This window comes from Larus michahellis, chromosome 9 (genome assembly GCF_964199755.1).
Source record: "Larus michahellis chromosome 9, bLarMic1.1, whole genome shotgun sequence".
Classification (NCBI taxonomy): Eukaryota; Metazoa; Chordata; class Aves; order Charadriiformes; family Laridae; genus Larus; species Larus michahellis.
In genome coordinates this window covers 14,915,776-14,936,978 of record NC_133904.1, presented here as the reverse complement: position 1 = coordinate 14,936,978, position 21,203 = coordinate 14,915,776, and the positions used below count along the sequence as shown (strand labels likewise).

Below are 21,203 nucleotides of genomic sequence, written 5' to 3'. Positions count from 1 at the left end.
CCCAGCCTTTGTTTTAATTCACAGAAGCACAATTGATTTATTGTGGAATTTGCATTTTATCCACAACAATCCCTTTGCATTTTATCCACAACAATGTTCTATATTGCAGGAACCATCTCATCTCTTGATTATTCCCCTTTTTTATTTGAGACTGAATCTGCTGATGTTTCCTTACATTAAATCTTGTTAAGTGTTAATAGATTCAGTGTTTTAAGTGTCATGCACTGCAGAGGCTTTGAGCTATACCTTGCAGAAATACAGTTAGGAAGCAGTATGACTTGCACATACAAATGGAAATTTCTCAGGAGGCACTATTATACAGACTCGGATAAGATCCTCTTTAATTTTGTTGAAGTTATTGTAGCTACACCTGGATTTTACTTTTAAGCATAGCACAACACACAAAATACAACTGAAACACTAAAGGCTTGGATTAGTTTCAAGAGTGATTTTGCGTCTCTAAAGCCTAGGGAGAGTTTTGCAAGTATTTGCAATTACATGCAACCTCTATTTAGTAGGTATTATTAAACTTACGTTCTCAGAACTGTTTAAGGAGTCACTTAATGTCTGAGTTAATGAACTACTTTTTGAAATGTGAAATTATCAGCATAACTTTTCACATGGAGAAATGGCTTTTTGAAGTGATAAGTTAAAAAATGTACCCATAAAAATCTCCCTCTGCCGTAATGTATTCTGCAATGCATAACCATCAGCATTATATACGCGAATAAGACAACTTGGGTGTTCCCTCCCCTCTGCCCCCCGCTATGATCTTAGTGAAGTATTGTTAACTCTCTAAAGGCTGTACAGACCTTCTCTAAATGTCTAAATATACTTATGGCAAATCTGCTTTTTGGTATTCAAGCCAGAGGATTGAGGGTGTTGAAAGACATCCTTAAAATGTCATCTAAATATGTCACAAAATGATATCCTGGAAAGAATCTTGTTTACCTATGTGGAGTCATGTACTACATTCTTAAAAGACTGACATCGACATACTACCTGTATGTCCTCCCTTCCTCTTATTTTTCTTTTTCCCCTAAGAACAGCTGAAAACTCTGACCTGTGTAATTAGAAACACTTGTATCAAAAAACAATGACAAATCTGTGTATTGTCACAGAACATTATGTGTATTATTACAGAACATTATATTATATGTATGTGCCTACTTCATTTATTATCCCCTTTTAGGACGTTGACATCAAATCTTACGCTTCTATAAGAGCCCGATGCTAGACACTGGCAATTGCACTTGATGTATTATAAAGCTATATTGCAAGCTCACTGCATGGGCTTCATGTGCACATAAAACCTATAGGTACATAAAGTATATCAAATGACAAAACTAGAAAGCTGTTTCTTCATACTTTATTTTACAATTCCTCACTAAATATATTTACAAGACACAGAGTTTGCTTTAGTGCAATACATAGTAATGTTGCATAAGTACAAACTGTTGAACTTTCCTAAAAAAAAATAAAGAAATAAAGCACTTAACTGATGTTACAGCTAAGTATGTAAAGCAACGTTAATAACTCTGAGTGAAAATGCTAACAGCATCTTTTCTTTTCATAAACAATTTCTAGAAACAAACCACAAACCAGCATTACGTATTCCAAACTACTAACCCTTGTACAGTACCATATCATTTAAAAAAATGATTTTTTAAAAGCACATATACTGTACTGTATGGCAGTCTTTTTCTACAGATACTGACTTACTCTTTTAATACAAATATGATATTACCTTGGCAGTTTTGAAGAACAAAGTTATCTCGAGATATCAAACATCAGTAACAAACTCTGATAAGCACAGCTTCTTGAGAACTTGCTTTAACAGCATTTCTTCACAGTGATATTTATGAAAGGTTGGAAAAAGATTAGCATAAAATATTTCCATCCTTTTTCAGTTTTTATGCAAAAATCATTACTTTATATTGGTAATTATAAAATTACAAACACTTTCTATAAGTAACTGCATCTGTAGTAATGATAGAAAAAGTTATCAGTAAGATACCTAAAATGAGGCTTGCATAAAATGATAGTTTGAAGAAAACTAGGTATATCTTTTAAAAAATAATAGTAAGGAAGGTAACTTAATTTAGAATAAGCAACACAGCAATTTAACAGAGACAACCTATTAATCAATTAAAAAAAGCTAATTATTTGTTAGTGTTAAAAAATAAAGGAATTGTGATGAGGTGAAATCAACATTTAAAAAGATATGATGAAACATTTACTCTTAATCTTAGTTTTGGCACTTCATTGGAACAATTACTTTACCAAAGACCAAAATATGTATAAAAGATATACAGCTCCTTGACATACCTTGCAAATATAGTACATAAGTACTGGCAAACACTGAAAATATAGTTAGTTAAACATTCCCACAGATTTGCACATGCATGCACTATTTGGACAACAGCATTGTATCTATGTTCTTGGCGGCGACAATCTTGCATTACTGGGGTATTTTAGGCCATTTCTTCAGCAGATCTTGTTTCTGATTTAAGTCTTACAAATTCTTTAGCAACTTCGTCATTGGTCCTCTGGGAAAGTATTCTAAGGATTGTCAACCCCGTTTCATCTACAGAGATGTTTCTCAACAAGGGGTACCAAGATGCGCAGCTACCTTTCTCTGCTATGTTTTGCAGCTGAATAACTGTCATTCCTATGATGCGATCTTCCCTGGCAAAGCAGTAATCTTTCACTGAGAGGTGAAGTTCGTAGGCTCCTGGCCTATCTTCGTTACTCAAAATGCTGCACAGATTAAAAATACGAATTTAGAACAAGGAGTTCAGTTTAATTCCCCTAAGGAATGAATGTACTCTAGAAATCTTTCTTATAAAAATTAAAGCGATAGTGGTAGTTTAATTTTTGTAGTTCCATTTTGTTGCAACAGAATAGAATTTAATTTTAAACCTTCTACACATTAACCTTTCAGATGCTACTGACAATGTCGTCTCTGTTCCCACTAACCTGAACAGAAACAGAGAATTCGTTGTTCCCTCAATATCTGAAATAAACATTACCTTTCCCTCCAAAGTACACAAAATGTTCAACTACTTCCACAACTATGATAACCACATATTTAAATCAACTGTAAAAAATAAGGAAAATCACTGGCAGCAAGCCTCAAAAGGAGCTTTGTGGTCAGACTCTGAGAAAGTGAACTCTGTCTTCTCAGGGCTGGGGGGGAGGAAACGAATTGGTCAAAGTTATGAAAGGGGAGGAGGAGAAACAGGTGAGAGGTGTGGGGAGAAGCACTAAGTTTAAAACTCCAGGTTAGGTGAAAGTTTCTTATTGCTTTAAGGATTGAATAATAGAGATAAATAATACCGTTAACACGTGCACAACCCTTTACATATTCAGATATCTCAACAATCATAAAGGTGCAGATATCTAGCAGTAATAATTAACGCTTCGGTCCAGATAACTACTTAGGCAAATAGATTCGTAGGTATATAAATAGTTATTCCTGTGTAGAGAAACAAATTGTATATTTTAAGCAGCTTAGTGGTTGTTATTCTTCATATCTTCATATAAAAAAAAGATACAAATTATTAAACAATTTTGACATGGTGTCTATATCTGTGGACTCTGATGTGTATAGCTGCCTTAGGACATTTTTTTTCTGTTCTTGCATAAAATATGCAAATAATAGACAAAAGAGACTTACAATTGGAAAGTTTCATTGTATTTTGGTGACCAGGTGTTGCTCTTTGTCTTGGTTCCATGTTTTCTTTTCTTGTCACTTAGGTTAGGACCTAATATGCAAACTTCCACAAATGGCCGGAACATAGCTGTTGTTTGCCAGTTTAGATTATTAATTGCTACAACTATAAAAAAAAAAAGAAATGGAGTTAAATAAAATTTCATTGCAGAAGCTCCAATTAATTATCCAGTATGACTTTGTGTAGCCAATGAAAAGTAACCTGAGAGCTTTCCTACAGGATACCAATACTTAGCAAACGTAGGACGAGCTTTGCCTGTTCTCTGCCAAGAGGTCTGGCTACTTTCAGTGACAATAGTAGTAAATATAAACATATATTTCACAAATGCTTTACATTAACAGCTCTTTTGTCTGCTACCTTCGCTGTAATTAAAAAAAATCAGCTTATATGAATGTAAATGATACTGGGTTTCCTCTGGAATTCAGGTTGTGCAGAACAAAGGCATTTTGTTAAAAATGGATTTTTTTAAGTCTTGGTGCAGTCATTCACCACCCATCTTTGCTACCACTTTTGGAAAATTAAATTACATGCAAGCAATTCACAAGTGTAATTTGGCATATTTAAATTAATAATTCCAGAACATGGTATAATAAATTTTAACTGTCTACACAGAGAAGCATAGACAGTACTTACCTGCATGATCTTAACCGCTGCTGATGTTGAGCAAGGAAAAAGTACGATCCTAATCACCTGAAGCATGCTCATAGCTTTACAAGTACTGTAATACTTAACATTTGTTATTTCCCTACTGGAATGTTTTACTTAGGATGTAGTGCTTGGGGGTTCTGGGTTTAGTTGTTGCTTTCTTTTTAAAATTAGCTATTTGAAACTTACCTTTTACAGTGACTTTATGCTCACCAGTTCCAGGATGTGTAGAGACATCCACCTGTATAGATATCTCACCCACTGAATTATTAGTGGTTTGACCTAAAATAATAATTATTAGGTTAGCACACTTGGCTTCTCAAATGCATCAAGAGAAATAGACAGTGAAAGAATGTGAGCGGTATTTTCTATCAGAAACACTAAGAAATTTCTGACATATATTTCACATTTAAGTGGGAATCAGTTACAGATTCATAAGTGATTTTGACACAAAAGTACCTGGCTTTTGTGCTTTTACATGTCTATGTAAAGCACCTCAATAAAACAAAAAACCCTTTCACCTGGAACCTTCCATTCTGGTTGTCATTAGCTTTGTTTGCATCTTGAAATGCAAAAGCTGGTGGTTTTGTCACTTTGTTTGCATGCGCACCCCAAAAATCTTATTGCAAGTGTGCATTTGGAAACTTATTTCTGTGTTGTTATTGATGAATCCTTTGCTGGGGGTTATGTCTAAGCAAACTACTGCAGCTCTGCACTAGCACAGACACAGGGGCTTACAGAAAAAGAGAGAAGGTTGTAGGGATGGCAGAGGAGCCAGGAGCTTAATTTTGACAATTTTTACTTTTGAGCACCAGCACAGGTTCTAAGTCAATTTGCACATAATGATTCCTTACAAGAACTCTTAGTATGTATTGAAAGGCCCTTTAATATATCAGATTATAACAGCATGATATAAACAAAATTGGATATGTTTTTTTGTTCTTTAATTGGATGACTGTGAATGTTGAACTCTGTGAACTGTGGACTTGCTCCCCAGCCTAGTCTCTGTGAACCACATACTAAAGCAAATTCCTACCCCTTTATAACCAGCTACGATTTCTGCGGTTAGCAGAGGAAAGATTCTTTCTATTTATACAGAAATTCCTTACCGCACTGTTTCCCCATCCATCTATATGTGAGGAGAAGCAAACATTCCTTTAGAAGTTTTCCATCAGCTCATGCAGGAATTAAGGAAGGGGTACAGAGAAGAGGGGTGTCTTGTGTACTCATACTGGGGGAAAATGGTTTTGGTTTTGTCCCCCCCTCCCCCTGCAATTAGTTTATACCCAGAATGTATTATTTTATTTTTTCCTTTATCAGGCATAGTTTTTTCTGGATTTCACCATCGGTGGCTTGCTAGAAATGTGTTCTACGCTGATGTTTATTCATTGTGTTGGCATAATCTGTAATTACATCCTGTACACTGGTTGAACATTGCAAGGTCAATTATATAATCTTACGCCAAGCATCACTGCTCCAGAGAACAAGTTTTTTTCCCGATACATCAAAATGTGGAAATTCAGTGCTCAATTAACTTGCTCAGAATCCCTGAAAACTATTCTGCATTTTCCAGCTTTCAGGTGAGTTTGGCATGGAATTGTGATCAATCCACTTTTGAATTATAGTCAATAGTGTTTTAGCAAAAATACAGAGTGTCAGTATCCTAATCTGGTTATAGCAGCTACTTCTGAGTCACAGTGTACCTGTACAAATTTTGCTTCTAGATGTATTTCAGTATCAGCCAGAGGGTTTGGACAATTACTGACATGTAAATAGGCAAGTTGTTAGACATCAGCTTTTTAATGACAAGAAGTTTAGTTTCAGTGGCAGCCATTACACTTGTTGTATTTGAATAATTACTTCAAGCTGCACTATACGGGATCTCTGATTAGGTTGCTGAATCATTCTACATCTTGTTCACAATAAACAATACATATAAGGACATGTATAAAAAGACAGGAATGAAATGGACTAGAAAAACTAAATATAAATTAGTAGAAGAGCTTTATTTGGAATACTAAAACAATGTATTATCTTTCTGTACAGTAAAATTAGCTTTTATTTAGGAAGAGAAAGGAAATTCTCATTTGGTCAAGGTCAAAGTTAAAAGTGATTTCCTTCTCTCTTGCAAACACAGTATCTTCAGACCATGCATCAGAGAGTAGCATAATATTGACACTGAGTTTCTCCTGCTTGAAATAAAATTTATCTACAAGTTTAAAAATAACTAATTGTTTGGAGTGCAAAGTGCTATGGAAATTTTTTCTCTCCAGAAAAACAAGGTTTTAAGAGAGGCCTCATTTTCATTATACAAAATGTGGTGTTTTTAATGGAGTTATATTTAACCCAGCGTGCTGACTTGTGCGAAAACACCTTCCCTCATATGGATTACTTAACTTGAATGAAATGAAGACAAAACTTGGGGGGGTTCTTGTTTGCAGTTTTTTTGTTTTTTTTAACACCTAAAATTCAGAGGGCAGCTTATGCGGGGTAGTCCTCCAGTACTCTGTATAATATGTACTTATATAGAGAGTATTCTCATTGGCTTTCTGATGTCAAGTAAATCAAAGAGAGCAGAGACTGGAGCTTACAGAGCATTAATCTGTCTTGTTCTTTCACATTGTGAAATTCCACCTTTTTAAGTTGTTACATACTGTACGGAATTCAACCTTAACAGGTTCTTTTTGTCATGGTGGGCCTTTTTTATAAATGATGCTTTTGATTCCACGTATAGCCATCTTCGGCTGTGAAGTCTGAGTTGAACATGCTGTAACTCTAACTCGTTAATCTTTTGTTCTGATTAAAAAGCTCTCATTGAGAAGCTGTGCAGGAAAAGAGAACCAGGAATTTGCAACACCTAAATCATAGGGATGCTGAATGGACAGGATAAACTGACTGTACTGAGAGAGGGTACGAGAAGTTATCAAACTCTCTCTCAATCAAAATTAATAATAATTTACCACTGACTGCAGTGGAAGGTGAGTCAGGCTGATCCTGAATATCACTGAAAATATCAGACAGTGTCAATTACTTGTTTTAGCCTCTACCTTTAAAAAAGCCCAAACCAAAACCCCTTTTGGAGAAATCAGGGACGTTTTAAAAGAAAAAAAATTAGCATTTTCCTTACATAGCTTATGCAGCAACCTGTGGGTGATGGTAGTAATGGAGCGTGCTGTGTTAACCTGTAATAATGACACATTAGATCTTACTGAGACAAAATCTATGAATCCACAAGATAAATCTTGTTCTGTTTCTCCAACTTTTTTTTTATTAAATATGCAAAGTACATCCTTGCAAAGGTCTCCTAACTGATCTTTTTCTTTCCTTTTCCTTGTAGTCCATAATGCACAACAGTGCTCTAAGCAGTACCACTAACATAGTGGGATTAGTCCTGCATGTATAGTACTGTTTGATACGGCTACAAAGCAAGCTGTGTAAAACATCACACAGTTTTATCCTGAAAACAGCTGACATCAGGATGGCCATACATTTCACTATTGCTGAGGAAACTTCCTGCAGCAGAATGTCTTGGCCAGCAGAGGCAATTTCTAGAGGAGTCTAGAATATAAGCTTGGTTTCTTTCAGTTACCACTCCATCTATATGCCATTTGCTTTCTATCTCTCTGACCTGCTGAACAAGCTAAAGACATAATTCTAGGACATTCGGTATTTGCTAATAGCAGCTTTTGTTGACATTCAAGAACTTCATTTTAAAGTCTCTGATCTGTTTATTTCTGCTGTTTTGTTTTCTTTCTTGCTACCAGTTCTTGTAAAGTCAGAGCAGGAATTAGTGATTCTGAGCGCACTATAGAAAGGTCTGTTTATCCCACCACATTTAACAAGTGAATTTAACTGACAACAACTATCTAGCCCTGCACTGCAGAGGATCATTGCACGTTTCTTCCTTTAGTTCTGTAATAAAACTCATTAGAAGCTCACAAATAATTCTGTGTTATGTTTGAAAACCTTATGGTTACTGAAGTATTACTGCTTCTAATACTCCAAATACTCCAGTTCAGATTTCATTTGTTAAATTATTTATATGAATCAAAATACAGCATCCTCTTATAGCTGGGTTTTAAAGTGATCACCTGCATTTAAACTGCAGTTGTTCTATTGCAGCAAACAAACTGTAAAGGAGAAAAAATATTTCCTCTGGCCAAAGATGCTTGCTCCTCAGTGGACAAAATGTCCAAACCAGCCAGGCTTTGATTCCTTCCTTATTTAGCACTTGGAATGTCATTAATGTGATAGTTATTATAGCCCTAATGATCTTGACAGAATAGACCCATTTTGGACCAAGTACCTAGTCGAATGTTTCTTAGGCCTGATAGTCACATTGGCTACATATGCACACAGAGATTCTTCTGTCTTCTATTCCTTAGTAGGTACCTTTGGGGAAATGTGAACTTGTGGACTCTGAAAATAGCAGAAAATACAAGTGGAAAAATGAGTAATGTATAATTTGTAAAAATAAAACAGAAACTCCCTATATTCTCTAGAATAATACTCCTGCTAAATGCAAGAGAATCCTGAATCAGTCTGTGATCGTGCACAAAAGCACATTTCTGTGAAAGGGGTCCTTTGTCCTGCTTGACTCCTGTAGCAGCAAACAGTTTTAAGAAAGTTTTCCTATCAGGAGGACTTTGGAAATTAACTTCTAGATTTGCATGAAGAAAGAGTCCAGCAGAAATAAATGGCATTCACAGAATATGAGCCAGCATAAAATTTAAGAATAGAATTTAAGACTTTGAAATAGCAGGAGCAGTAACTCTGATGGAGTGTACTTTCCAGCTGCTCTGGAAGTTGGGCCACGGAAACTGGGATGCTTTCCTAACGTCTTGGGGGAAAAAAAAAAAAAGGAAAGTAATAAGAGTAGTTTGTTTTGGGGGCTACTAGGAGCAAGAATATGCAGCATGGGCCTCAATAAGAGAGGCAAAACACATCTGGGAAGCTGAGCTAATCATCGGACTGTTCATAGGGCTCAGGTCTGACTCCCAAACTCCCACAGTTATGCTGCTATGAGTATTTAAGACGGCAGTGTTTGTGTAAATAATTAGTAAAACTAGCACTGTAGCTATGCCCAAAGTTTGCACTATTTATATATTCTAATATAAACATAGGAAAGTTTATGTAATGATGTAAATACTCATGCAGAAGTATTTATGGAAGACAAAAGTGTCTGAAAAAGTATTGCCTGACCTATCTGTTAACAAAGTTAGTTTTTATCTGGTATTGTATTTAGACAAATGTTATCATCAATCTTGCAATCTCTTCTTTTACACTTCAATGTGGCAAAATTTGACAGCTGTAAGAACGTGAAACACAGCAGCCTTGAAAACTGAGCAGTGAAAACCCAATAATTTGATGGCATGGAAAATCAGCCAGAAATACATAGGGCTGAACCCCAAGAGAAAAATCCGTCCCTGCACTCGGCCGTGCAAGCCTTCTCTTCCCTCAGCTCTGTGCCTGTGCTACAGGGTTTGAAAATGGTTGTATAATCCTAGGTTAACATGGCAGTTCATGATATGGAACATCAACTATCTTATGTTCTATCTTATGGTAGCAATTCTTTCTTGAATTTACTATATATTTTTTCTTCACATAATTATATTCTAGTTTTCCATATGTTCATGGTTGATTACATTTATGGAAGGGCTGAAATGACCCTAGGTTGAGAAGGTAAACATTTTATTTTATGCAAAGGGAGTGCTTCATTAAAAACAGTAAGGAATCTGACATTTGCCAAACACCCATCTAACTAAATACTAATGCGCTTTGTACTGAACCAATCAGTGCTTTTACAATAATATATATATTAATATATTAATATATATTAATAATAATAAAAAGCTAAGATGAGATTAGACAAAATTTGTTTTGTTTTGTTCATCTTGGAATTTAATAACTTTCTTATTCCTCAGCTTTGTATTACCATCTTGGTATTTGACATTTCTCTTCTTCCAGTTGGCATAGATCTATAATGAACTTTAGCTTACTCACATTGTTCCTTTCTGCCCTATTTGAGCTAATTTCCCCGACTTCCATACCAAATAGAAGTGATCCTCTCTTCCTGATTTTTTTTCAGCCTTTCCTTTTACTTTATACTTATTTGATCAAGTCTCTCTCTGTATGTCTACACTGAGGCCCATGCTGCATATTCTTGCTCCTAGTAGCCCCCAAAACAAACTACTCTTATTACTTTCCTTTTTTTTTTCCCCCAAGAAGTTAGGAAAGCATCCCAGTTTCCGTGGCCCAACTTCCAGAGCAGCTGGAAAGTACACTCCATCAGAGTTACTGGTTTACATTTTCTTCTCTTTTTTTATTATGGCTTTTAGCATTTGGAATTTCAAGTCTGTCTTTACCTCTCTGAGGATTCGAAATCTAGTTTAAAAGAAAAACAACTACCTGCAAACTAATCATCATGCATGACATGATTTCAGTATCCGAGACACAGAAAAGCTCACTAAGCACTGTGAGCCAGGCAATAGAACCAGCTGAACGGGACACGTTGCCCTGTGGTAACCCCATCCCGACCCATTTGCTAGTGAGCTTCTTTAGCATAAATCTGACCATTTATTTATATACCGGACCTACGCTTTGACCTTATTTTCTATATAGGCCATAAGAACAAAGAAGTTGAACAAATACTCAAGCTTTCACAGTGCCCAATGTTCCAGGAATTACACAAGCTATGAAATCAACACTTTAATTTAGACAAACATTTGTCATCTTCTGATTAACGATGCCGATAAAATACATGTATTTGTCTGGGGTTCATCTGCTAATTTATCAGAAGGAAAAACATCTGGGCGACTAATCAACTTATTTTTTACAGGATCCTGAGGCTCTATAATTTAGAGGAAAACCTTGAGTGCATGTTTTAACATTTTCATTTAATACAAAGAGCGGAGTTGTTAAAAGCTGGATGTAGTAAGTTAGTATGTGTGCTAGAGAAAAGGAAGGCAACAGGGAAACCTGCTTTAAGTAATAATAACCACACTAACTGCAACACATGCTTTGGTTTAAGAAGTTGCTATACAAACTGTGATAATTGTTTGTTTTGCCTGAGAACCAAGTTCAGTTACTTGATGGCTGACTTTCAGCAACCATTCTTCACCAGGCTGCCATGAAAAGATTGAAAAGATTTAGAAGGTTTGTATTTGATTAGAAAACAGAAATCATTTATCGTAAGGATCACTTGGTGTGAAGGTATTAAGGTTGACAAAAGGTTCTGCAGCATACATAAGCCTCTCAATTGTACACAGCCATGCTATCAAAATACATTCTCTCCTATTTGAATTTCTGTAAGGTCAGACAGAGTGATAGGATGAATTCAGAAAGCATTAGTATAAAAGTAGAATATTATGGTATGAGTAGAAAGTATTGGTTTGAGTGTCAGGGTGGAATCCCCAGCTAATAGCTAACTATTTAATTTATATTATGGTGTGAGTAGAAAGTACTGGTTTGAGTGCCAGGGTGGAATCCCCAGCTAAGGCTTCCCCCTTCATCTCTGCCTGCTTCAGGTACAAGCCATGCTTCAATTGTGCCCCTCCATTTTCTGTAGCCACTTGTATGTCTGTATGGTGAGAAACCAGGGATGAACCAGCTTTGATCTGGGAGATGAGTACCCAGTTAGCATCATCCATCCGCCCGTATGTATATGTGTGTGTGTGTGTGTATATATACATACACACACACACAGAGTCCAGTGCTTTAACCAGGCAACATACAGGCAAGTATAGCCTCTCAAGTTAAGAGGTTTACGTATGTAGTGACTGCTCCACTGATACCATTAAGAAATTATTTTTGAAAACTGATGTCATATAACTGATGGATACCAGTAGCTTGTGTTCAGTTTCTTGAAGGCTTAAGAGAAACTGTAATATACAACTTATTTCTAATTTACGTGCTTTACTATTTCATTTAAGGAGTAAATAACAAAATCTTCTATTGTGACAGCCTCTTAAGTGAAAGTTCTGTAAAAACCTTATGCTTCACCAGCAGTCTGGTTTTTTTTGTATGTGAACTTTATATTTATTTTCTGCCACTATTCTGAATGCATTTATTTTGATCTTAGCATATGCTGGAATACTTCTGTTGTAATTCTGCAAGTTTCTACATTGTTGTAAGCTTCCTGTTGTTTGTCACTATACATTCCTTGCAATTGTAGGCTGATTTCTGCAGCTTATAATGCAGGTCTGTTTTTTTCTCTCACGAAATAAGGTTGTGTAACACATGATTGTGACCTCAATTTGAAACCGCAGTGGATGAAGCAGGGACTATTTCTTGAGTTAAGTTCTGTCTGAAGTATAGGTTAAGAGAGAAATGGAAATGCTCTGTAGGACTTAAAGTTGATGATAGAATACAGGTACAGCTTTCAAAATATGACAGTTGTTAATAATACAACAGTTTTGACATGCAAAAGAGCAGAAACAAATCTTTCCTTTTTCACTTATAAGAGCCGCTAAATGATTTTTATTTTCTGTACTCTGATGTCATCTTGCCTAAACTATAGTGTTTGCTGTTTTCTAAGTCAACTATCAGTTAAGGGTTTGAATCTGATTCCATATATTTAAGAATATAGAAGATAGTGAGGCTCTGCTTTGCCTTGTGCCATTACAGGTTGCAAAGGAACACAGAATTGAATTTTGGCTTGGCAGTCGAAAAGAATTTCGCTTCATTTTGATCACATAATTTCCTTCCCTGCGTTGGTAGCTTCACAAGACGAGTATGGAATTACTGTCACAGCTACTCATTCTCATTAGGTAAATATTTAATATTTTTAATTCTGCTCATTATCTTTTCTTGTTTCAGATGCTTCTTCCACTTTTAGCTTTCAATTGTCCACCATAAGAACAAAGAAATCTGATACAAATCAGCTGATGTGAAAGAATAGCCTTAGAAAGAATTAGAATAGCCATAGAAAGAATTTTCTGCAGTCATTTAAGCATACAAGTAGGGATTGTAGTGTGAGCTCCATGTTGCTAGAAGAGTATTGATTTTTCTGCTTAAGTAATACAAACTCTTTAATGTCAGGCTAAAAAATGTATTTCAGTCCTGCCACTATGGATTGCTATGTTGCATACCTTACAATAACAGTAGCATTCTCTAAGGAGGTTTATAAAACTAAGCTGATGTAAATTTATACAAAAAAACATTTCTCTGCCTATTTCCAACAAGTAACCATTTTAGATGCAACAGTGGCATTTACTTTGGAGAAATTTGTGGTAATAAATGAGAGCAAATTCAGAACACTGTAATGTTTGAGGTACTGTCTTTTTGGGCAGTTCGCTAAAACTAAAATCATATTTGTACAAATAATAGAATAGAATCATCTAGATTGGAAGGGACCTTTCAGATCATCCAATCCAAACATCAACTTAACACTGAAAAAAATACCACCAAACCATGTCCCTCAGCATGATGTCTACCCATCTTTTAAATACCTCCAGGGATGGTGATTCCACCACTTCCATGTTAGAGTTGATGCGAACCAAATGTAAACATTCACAACACTGGCTATGAAATTACTGAAGGTTTAAGACAACTGCTAAACTAAACTGCAGCCATAATTCTCCTTTTAATTTTAATATCCTTTAAATTAAGTAGCCTCAAAGGTGAAGGTATAACTTAATTCAATAAAAAGGTAACTGCCAGCCTAAAAGTTCTCTCTTTTTTTGGAACGAATTTTGAGAAGCATCACGAGGACTGGTCTGAGCTTAGAGTGACAGTAAGTCAAATATACCATAGAGTAGGAAAGTTTGTACAATAGGCCAATAGATATGGATGTAGTTTTACTTCAGTGTTTTGAGTCTGTTCCTTCTCTTCTTAAATACAGAAATACAGTAAGAGTTTGTCCTTCGGCTTTTATAGTTTTGTCTTGATTTCGAAAATGTGGTTGCATTTAGCTCAAGTTTAGTTAAAATTAGCTTGTCCTGCCTGAACTGAAATTTGACCTTTTTGACTAGAGTTGATGTGGGTTGACAATTCGTATAAATACATCACTGTACAAATACATGGTCTTTGCAGAAACCTTTGAGCTTTCCTTGATGATATCTGCGCTGGCTTACTGGCTGCCATCCAGCTGTTAGCCAGCCATGGTGTGTTGTAGCCATACAGCTCTGAACCCTCAAGTCCTGCAACTGAGCAGGGTTTTAGAGGTCAGCTTGGCAGTGCGCTACTCTTTTACAACCGATTCATGCTTGGCACAAGCGTAGTGTGCACAAACAATGGTTCGGTCACAAAAGATGTTGAAAACACTCCATATTACAGTCTGAATTTATGCCAAAATGTGATCTTGGAGATAAATTTAGCGGAGAAAAATACCACTTTTACAGTATGAGCTAATATATATTATTAGTAGTGCCCAATCTAAAAGTGACAATCTACAGCTGACAAAAGTCCAAAGGAAACAGAATCAATCAGAGATCTGAACCTGTTGAAAACAGCTTAGCTTTCAAGTCTTTAGTGTATTGAAACCATCACATGAAAAACTATGAATCCCTGAGATTAAGTAATTTAAAAGTCAGGAATTTTTTTATTAATATTGCCTATGCAAATTGCTTTGTTTCCAGGAAGCTCTTTGGAATGCGTAGGCACAAAGCCTGGGAATAAAAACTTTGTTTCAAGCAATCATCCTTGTTTGGAAATGGTACAAAAGCATATTCTTGGATAATTGGGTTATTCCTACTGAACTTGACCCTGCATGTCCATGAATACAGGAAACATCAAGGACCAAAACATACACTTTTACACAGCTTTTATGCTTGCGGGGTGGGGGTGGGGGGGAATAACTCCCCCCTCCTCACGCCAATCAAACAAATATTTGCCCTTCACTTTCTTAGAAACACTGCAGTTTAATCGTGGCAAATGAAAAAGTATGTTCACCTGTGGTTAAAAGTACTGTCTGATTCTAATAGTCATTAAAAGAAAACTGAGAATCCACTTTTATCTACAGTTATAGTTATTATTCAATATGCTATTTTCTTTAAAGTATTCTTTTTTTCCATTGCTTTGAGTTTAATTACATCTAACTGTCTATTGATTATGGATTGGTTACCTGTACAACTATGAGGGCAGATATAAATCTAATTATGCTTCAGAGAAAGTTTCTGATTTGCAAACATGGTCATTTTAGTAAATGCTAATGATACAGCTACAGTTTTGAGGCTGGAGGTCATAATAAATGAGTTTTTTAGTTCTTTTAAATGAGACATTAAAGGATGATGAAAAGCTATGAGTCACTTTTCCTTAACTTTCATTCCCAGTGGCTACGCTTCTGATAATACTGGTGTGCAAATACAGGCATGCTAATGTGTGCACAGAAATGAACACAGACCTCAGGCTGAAACCACGATGAAAATCAGAAAATTCAGGTTTGCGGTTTAGGACTTATAAAGGATCTCTGCTTATGACTACAACCTGGTTAATTTTCTCTCCTGAAGTTACAATGAAAGTATACGTAAGGAAACGCAAAATATACTAGTAATTAATAATTTTCTGCCTAAATCCATATTGTTAATCTTTTTCGAGAGAGGGAAAAAAAGAATTTATTCCTTGTGTACTAGAGTTTTTATAGCGATTTTCTCACTTGTAATGTATGAATTATTAACAGAGATCTTCAGTCTAATATGGGAGCTCCCTAGGAAATCGTTCCTTGGAATTAATGTTGGGGCAAGCTGCAAAACTGGTGTTTCATGCTTTTTATACTGTGAGTAACATACTGTACTTCAGAGGTAAAAGCAATTGATTTCCAGCTTAACTGTCCAATTAAAACTTTTCTGATTCTCCCTCTGGATTGTAATCTGCACATTATCTATACAAAAGCAGTTCCTGTATGCACTGTAGAAATATGAAAACACTGTCCTAGATTGGTAAGAAAAATGTTAAAAAATAGTTTCTTTTTCAAAATAGAAGGAATCTTTGACTAAAAGTATAACTGTGAACTCTTGCCCTCTTACTGAAACCATGGAACGTCCTCTTCTGAAATACACCATTAATGAATGGCATATATATTTTAAATGAAGAGGACTTTGTTTTATTTTTTTTTGGTGCACTATGCCAAAATTCTAGAGCAGGAAAAAGTGACTTCAGTGTTCCTGATATCTAGATTCAAAGTACACCTAATATCATATTCTTACATGTTCTCTGTCTTGGTTTGTATTTGGGAAAGTATCAAAACTCGGATTTTTTTATAAGCAGGCATAAAAAATAATGTGACATTTTTAGCAGGATGGTTTTGAATATGAATTCCGAAATGCACAAAGGAAAAAATCTAGACAGGGAAAATAATGCTGTATTTTAGCCTACCAAAACCTTCTATTGCTTTTGAATCCACAGATGACCTGCTAGAAGGAGAAGTGTGTGTTGTGTAATGTGGAGTCAGTGTGCTAGATTAAGGGTGTGTTGTTCACAATTCATTGTTCTTAACCTCAAAAGGAAACCTTAAGGGATACGTCACAGTTATTTGTGATTAGTAATTAATATCCTCCAGCTCAGAAGGTATCTAGAGATGCCAATGTACTCTACGAATTTACTCTGTTTCTGCAATTATACTATGCACTCTGGTATGGCTTCTACAACCCTGTTTGTGTATGGAGTGCTCCCATAAATAACCCTGATATTCAGTGTTCATATAGAGCTATGGGACCTATCCTTCATGTAAAGTGACAAGCTGATAAATGCACATAAGCTCCATTGATTGACAACAGCAGCTGATACGGGATAACATCACATGGGCAAATCTGTGACAATAAACCATGAAATACCACAGTGTTTGGAGAATGTGATTGGCAAGCAATTAAAGTATAATCTGATGCACTTATATCTCTCTTACAAATCACTTACTTTGAGATGTCTGAGAGTCTATAAACTTCTTTATCAAGGCGTCAGTAGTTTGTGTGTATAGGCTAAGAGCATATCTCAGGGACTGTAGGTCTGGGCTCTTTTCCAGGAAATTCTTTTTCAGCCCACTTCCTCCAGCATGGAAGTATTGCTAAAGAGAGAGGCCCCAGATACAAACATACAATTTTAAGTAAAATTCTTACAAAATTTTTTAAAAATAACACCTGGCATGTGTGGCTGGATGTATGATTATAGTAGTTGAGATAACTGTCATCATCTCTACTACAGAGCTTAAGTCTTGTAGGAGAAAAAAATATGCAAAATTTTGGTCTTTATGATGTGAGGTATTTATATGTCAAAACTGGATATATATATTTGCAGGGTTCTTCTGTATTGTGGAAAGTGGAATAGGTTTTAATCCTTTATCTAAAAAAAAAACCTCTAAAATGCAAGCATGGTTTCCAGCACAAGTAAAGAATGTATTCTTTCTGAAGGAAGGGGGAATTTTGTAAAAATTTTAAGAGAGGAGATTCTAGAATATGAAGTTTTGGATTAGCATTGCACTGCAATTGTACCTGAAATTATGATTCTGCTTTGGGGAAGAAATTATTAGAAATTCCATGGAAGTTTCCATAGTGATTATCTTTTTTTTTATTCCAATTTTGACCTCTTTTACTGTGGATATGCAGAAAATGTGTGTGTCATCCTTGAGTGACCACATTAGGGTTTCCCAGACTGTGAAAGAAAGAGGATGGAAGAGAAAAGGAGCTCATTGGTTGGTTCTGCGGTTGAAGATGAGGAGAAAATTTCATCCTTCAAAAGAGGATTTCCTTTGGGGCAGAACAGCGGTAGCCACAGTTCTCTTTATGCAGACTAGTTGACATTTGCTTTCAAGTCAATACAAGGAGCTTAGGATCAAATGGTTCTTGACATATTAAAAGGGAACTTTATTATTCTAAGGGACCATTCTATATTAGAATCTGTTGTTTATGTCAATCATGTTCTTGGTCATTCCAGCACAGAACAGAAAAACACATAGAGCTGTACCTTTATAGTAGCTAGTGCTACTTCCATTATTGCACACTGCCTCAGGGTCAGGCTTCGGGCTTCCTCCCGAATCACATGGTCCTGCAAAGCAAGTTAAGGCTGCAGTTGATTTTGAAAGAGAATCAGTACTGTGGCCTGTCTATTCTTGGAAAAACAAATAAACAAACAAAACACCCAAATGCCCCCCAAGCTCCTATGATTAACAGGGGTTAATTCAACTTCAGACTTCTTTCACAACAACTTATGACCTAGAGCAATCATCTCGTTTCTTGAAAACATAGATTGCAGACAGAAAACCCCAACATTTAATACTGAGCATGTGTGTAACTTTATTTCTTTTCCTAGGATATATTATTTCTGTCTTCTGGGGCTCAGTGAAAACGTTAAATTTTAAGTTTAAATAATTATATTAGATGATACTGAAATAATTAATTTTATTAATAAACCTGACAGTTTAACTAATGTTTCTTAATGCCCCAATTTAAAAAAAAAGAAAAAGTTTCCTATTAGAACATAAGTTAAATAGAGTCCTAAAGTGACTATACTCCTGTGAAGTCTTTGTCTAAAATAAGCATTCTCTGATTGACTTAGGCAACACTATAACTCTTCTAGCAAACTGAGCAGTTATTCACAGAAGCACGAAGTGCTACATTTCTGCCCAAATCTGAAATCCTAATGGAAAAATTGGTTGGCAAACAACTGACTTCAGTATCAAACATCTAAGCTCTCCATCAAGTGTGTTATGGACTTCAGTAATGTAGTGCTGATGAGTTTATTGTAGAGGTACATGCTGTGTTTCAATACATACCATAAATAACCCATAGAAAAAAATCACTAGCATTCCCACCTTAGAGTTTTTGCAGAACTGGTTCCAGAAGGGAACACAAAGGTCTCATAATTTTTTTCCATGATGTTTAATGCTTATAAGACCTAGTTGTGCAATACGGGACTGATATCTCCTTGACCCATCTACTTGATCACTTTACCATATAAGCATACAGTCTTGTATTTTTAATTTGGTTTTGATGAGACTAAAATAATTACTCACCTATGAACAGTTACTGCCACACTCAATCTTATTATCGCAACTAAGCACAAGAATGAGGCATGAGGTTTGGCCTCACATTCACTTTTTTTTTTTTTTTTCTTTAGAGCAAGCCATTCACAGCTTCATTTGGCTCCTTTACCTTGAGTTTTGACAGTTGTCCAAGATCTTTGGCTGCACTGAATATCATCTGGGGCCCCTGTAATCACATTGAAAATTCAGGAAACAGACTCACTACTGCGTGTTTGCTTTTTATGTCAACATGATCTTATTTTCTGCTAGGACATTAGCCAAAGTCACATTTTTGCAAAGCTAAATAAAAATTTCAATTACACATGAGACATATTTTCATTTAGTTGATAAAGCCAAGTAGTTGAGTGCCTGCAGCATGATTCCCTCCCGTATCCCATACTTGATACGAATATTGTGTATTCTGTTGATAGTGGGTTTGTGTGCTCCTGTCTGCTATCTCATTTTGCATTTAATATTTTTAAGCTTCGGCTGTGATTGTTCTTATACAGTGTGTCAATGAGATATTTGTCCATAATCATAGCTCTCAGGTGCTATGCTAATATAAATAATTGTAATGGGAAGCGAGTAGGCCTGAGGAACCTGCAAAAGCTTAACTCTCTACAGTGAAATATTCAGCTGAGTAACGCGCAGCATAACAGCGTACTGTTAAGCCAAAGCCATTTCTTTAAGAAAAGATACCAAAGCGTTATGAAGTTAAACCAATATATTACAATAGCCAAATCCTGGCCAATGCCTATGTGTTTGTCTTAGACAAAAAGAATTCTACTATTATTCCATGCCCACATTTTTTATCACAATTACTCCAAAAAAATATAATTACTAGTGCAGTTACTTGGCAGTTCAGCAAGACATAGCTCTGAATATCTGGACTTCAGAAAAAAAAAAAAGTCAGTCCAACTTACTTACATAGCACAATACAGAACAATTTTCATTAGTCTTTCTGTTCCAAAAGGTTTCAGAAATAATTTTGCTTCTGTATAGTTCAATTGCAAAAGATGTAATATAGAACTGCAGCTTAAATTTTCATTATTTATTAGTCGTGAGAATGGTAAGATAAATATGAAAATTAAAAAATAAACCCTGCTTCTGAACGTCTGTGCCTCTCACCCTCAGAGAGAAAGTAATATTCAAGACTACAAAAGGGAAACATCTCTCTTACCGTGTCCTACTTTTCATTGATTTTGTTTAATTGTGTGTTCAATAGTAAATGGAAGCAGCAACATAAATGCAACTAGCTATACAGCTTTCACCATGCCTGCCAACTGGGACGCCTTATATGGAGGCTACCACTACTAAAACCCAACAGCTGGTGAAGTGTAGCATACACATGTGATACTGCAAGCACTCTGAAAGCATAATCCGGTATCTTTGTACCTATTTTCCATGTTCCTTAGTCACTACAGACTACATATTTAAAATTTTGTGTCTTCTACTATGCAAATGTCAAGCAAAATTTGGAAAAAAATACGCTGCAGACAATTTTCTAGTCAGAGGCTCATGTTTCTTAAGTGTGTGTGGAGAAGCAAGGGTTGTTTCTATTTTATGAAGAATGGTGGCAAAGCACCTGTGGACACCCCAGCTGTCACTGTTTAAAATGATCTTAAAGAGTCTTGAGTGATAGGCGCAGTCTCTGCCTTTAATCAGTAACTGGCTGATAAACAGAAGCCGGCTTACCTTCGGCCACTAAATAAACTAACATCCATCCAGAAAACTCTTCATTCTAGGTGAAGGGAGGAGGAGCACTCCTTGTCTCTGCATCTTCACCACCCTTTCTATGTTCTGCCTGTAACGCGGAAGTTTTGCATTCCAGATCTACACCCATGGCTTAACGAAGTATCAACTTGCTAAACTAA

At 35.8% G+C, this 21,203-nt stretch overlaps 1 protein-coding gene across 6 annotated transcripts in view; it reads right to left on the bottom strand.

The window, feature by feature from the left end:
* Positions 1-1,281: 1,281 nt before the first annotated feature.
* The window catches only part of UNC13C (unc-13 homolog C), a 239,651-nt gene continuing 219,729 nt past the window's right edge, over positions 1,282-21,203 (bottom strand). For all 6 annotated transcript variants that reach the window (XM_074600306.1, XM_074600305.1, XM_074600303.1 and 3 more), the window contains 6 exons: positions 19,460-19,516; positions 18,273-18,353; positions 17,229-17,376; positions 4,569-4,661; positions 3,680-3,839; positions 1,282-2,760 (listed from right to left, as the gene is read on the bottom strand). In XM_074600306.1, coding sequence (XP_074456407.1) covers positions 2,475-2,760; positions 3,680-3,839; positions 4,569-4,661; positions 17,229-17,376; positions 18,273-18,353; positions 19,460-19,516 — 825 coding nt within the window. In that variant the 3' untranslated portion in view covers positions 1,282-2,474. The remainder of the gene's footprint in view (positions 2,761-3,679; positions 3,840-4,568; positions 4,662-17,228; positions 17,377-18,272; positions 18,354-19,459; positions 19,517-21,203) is intronic.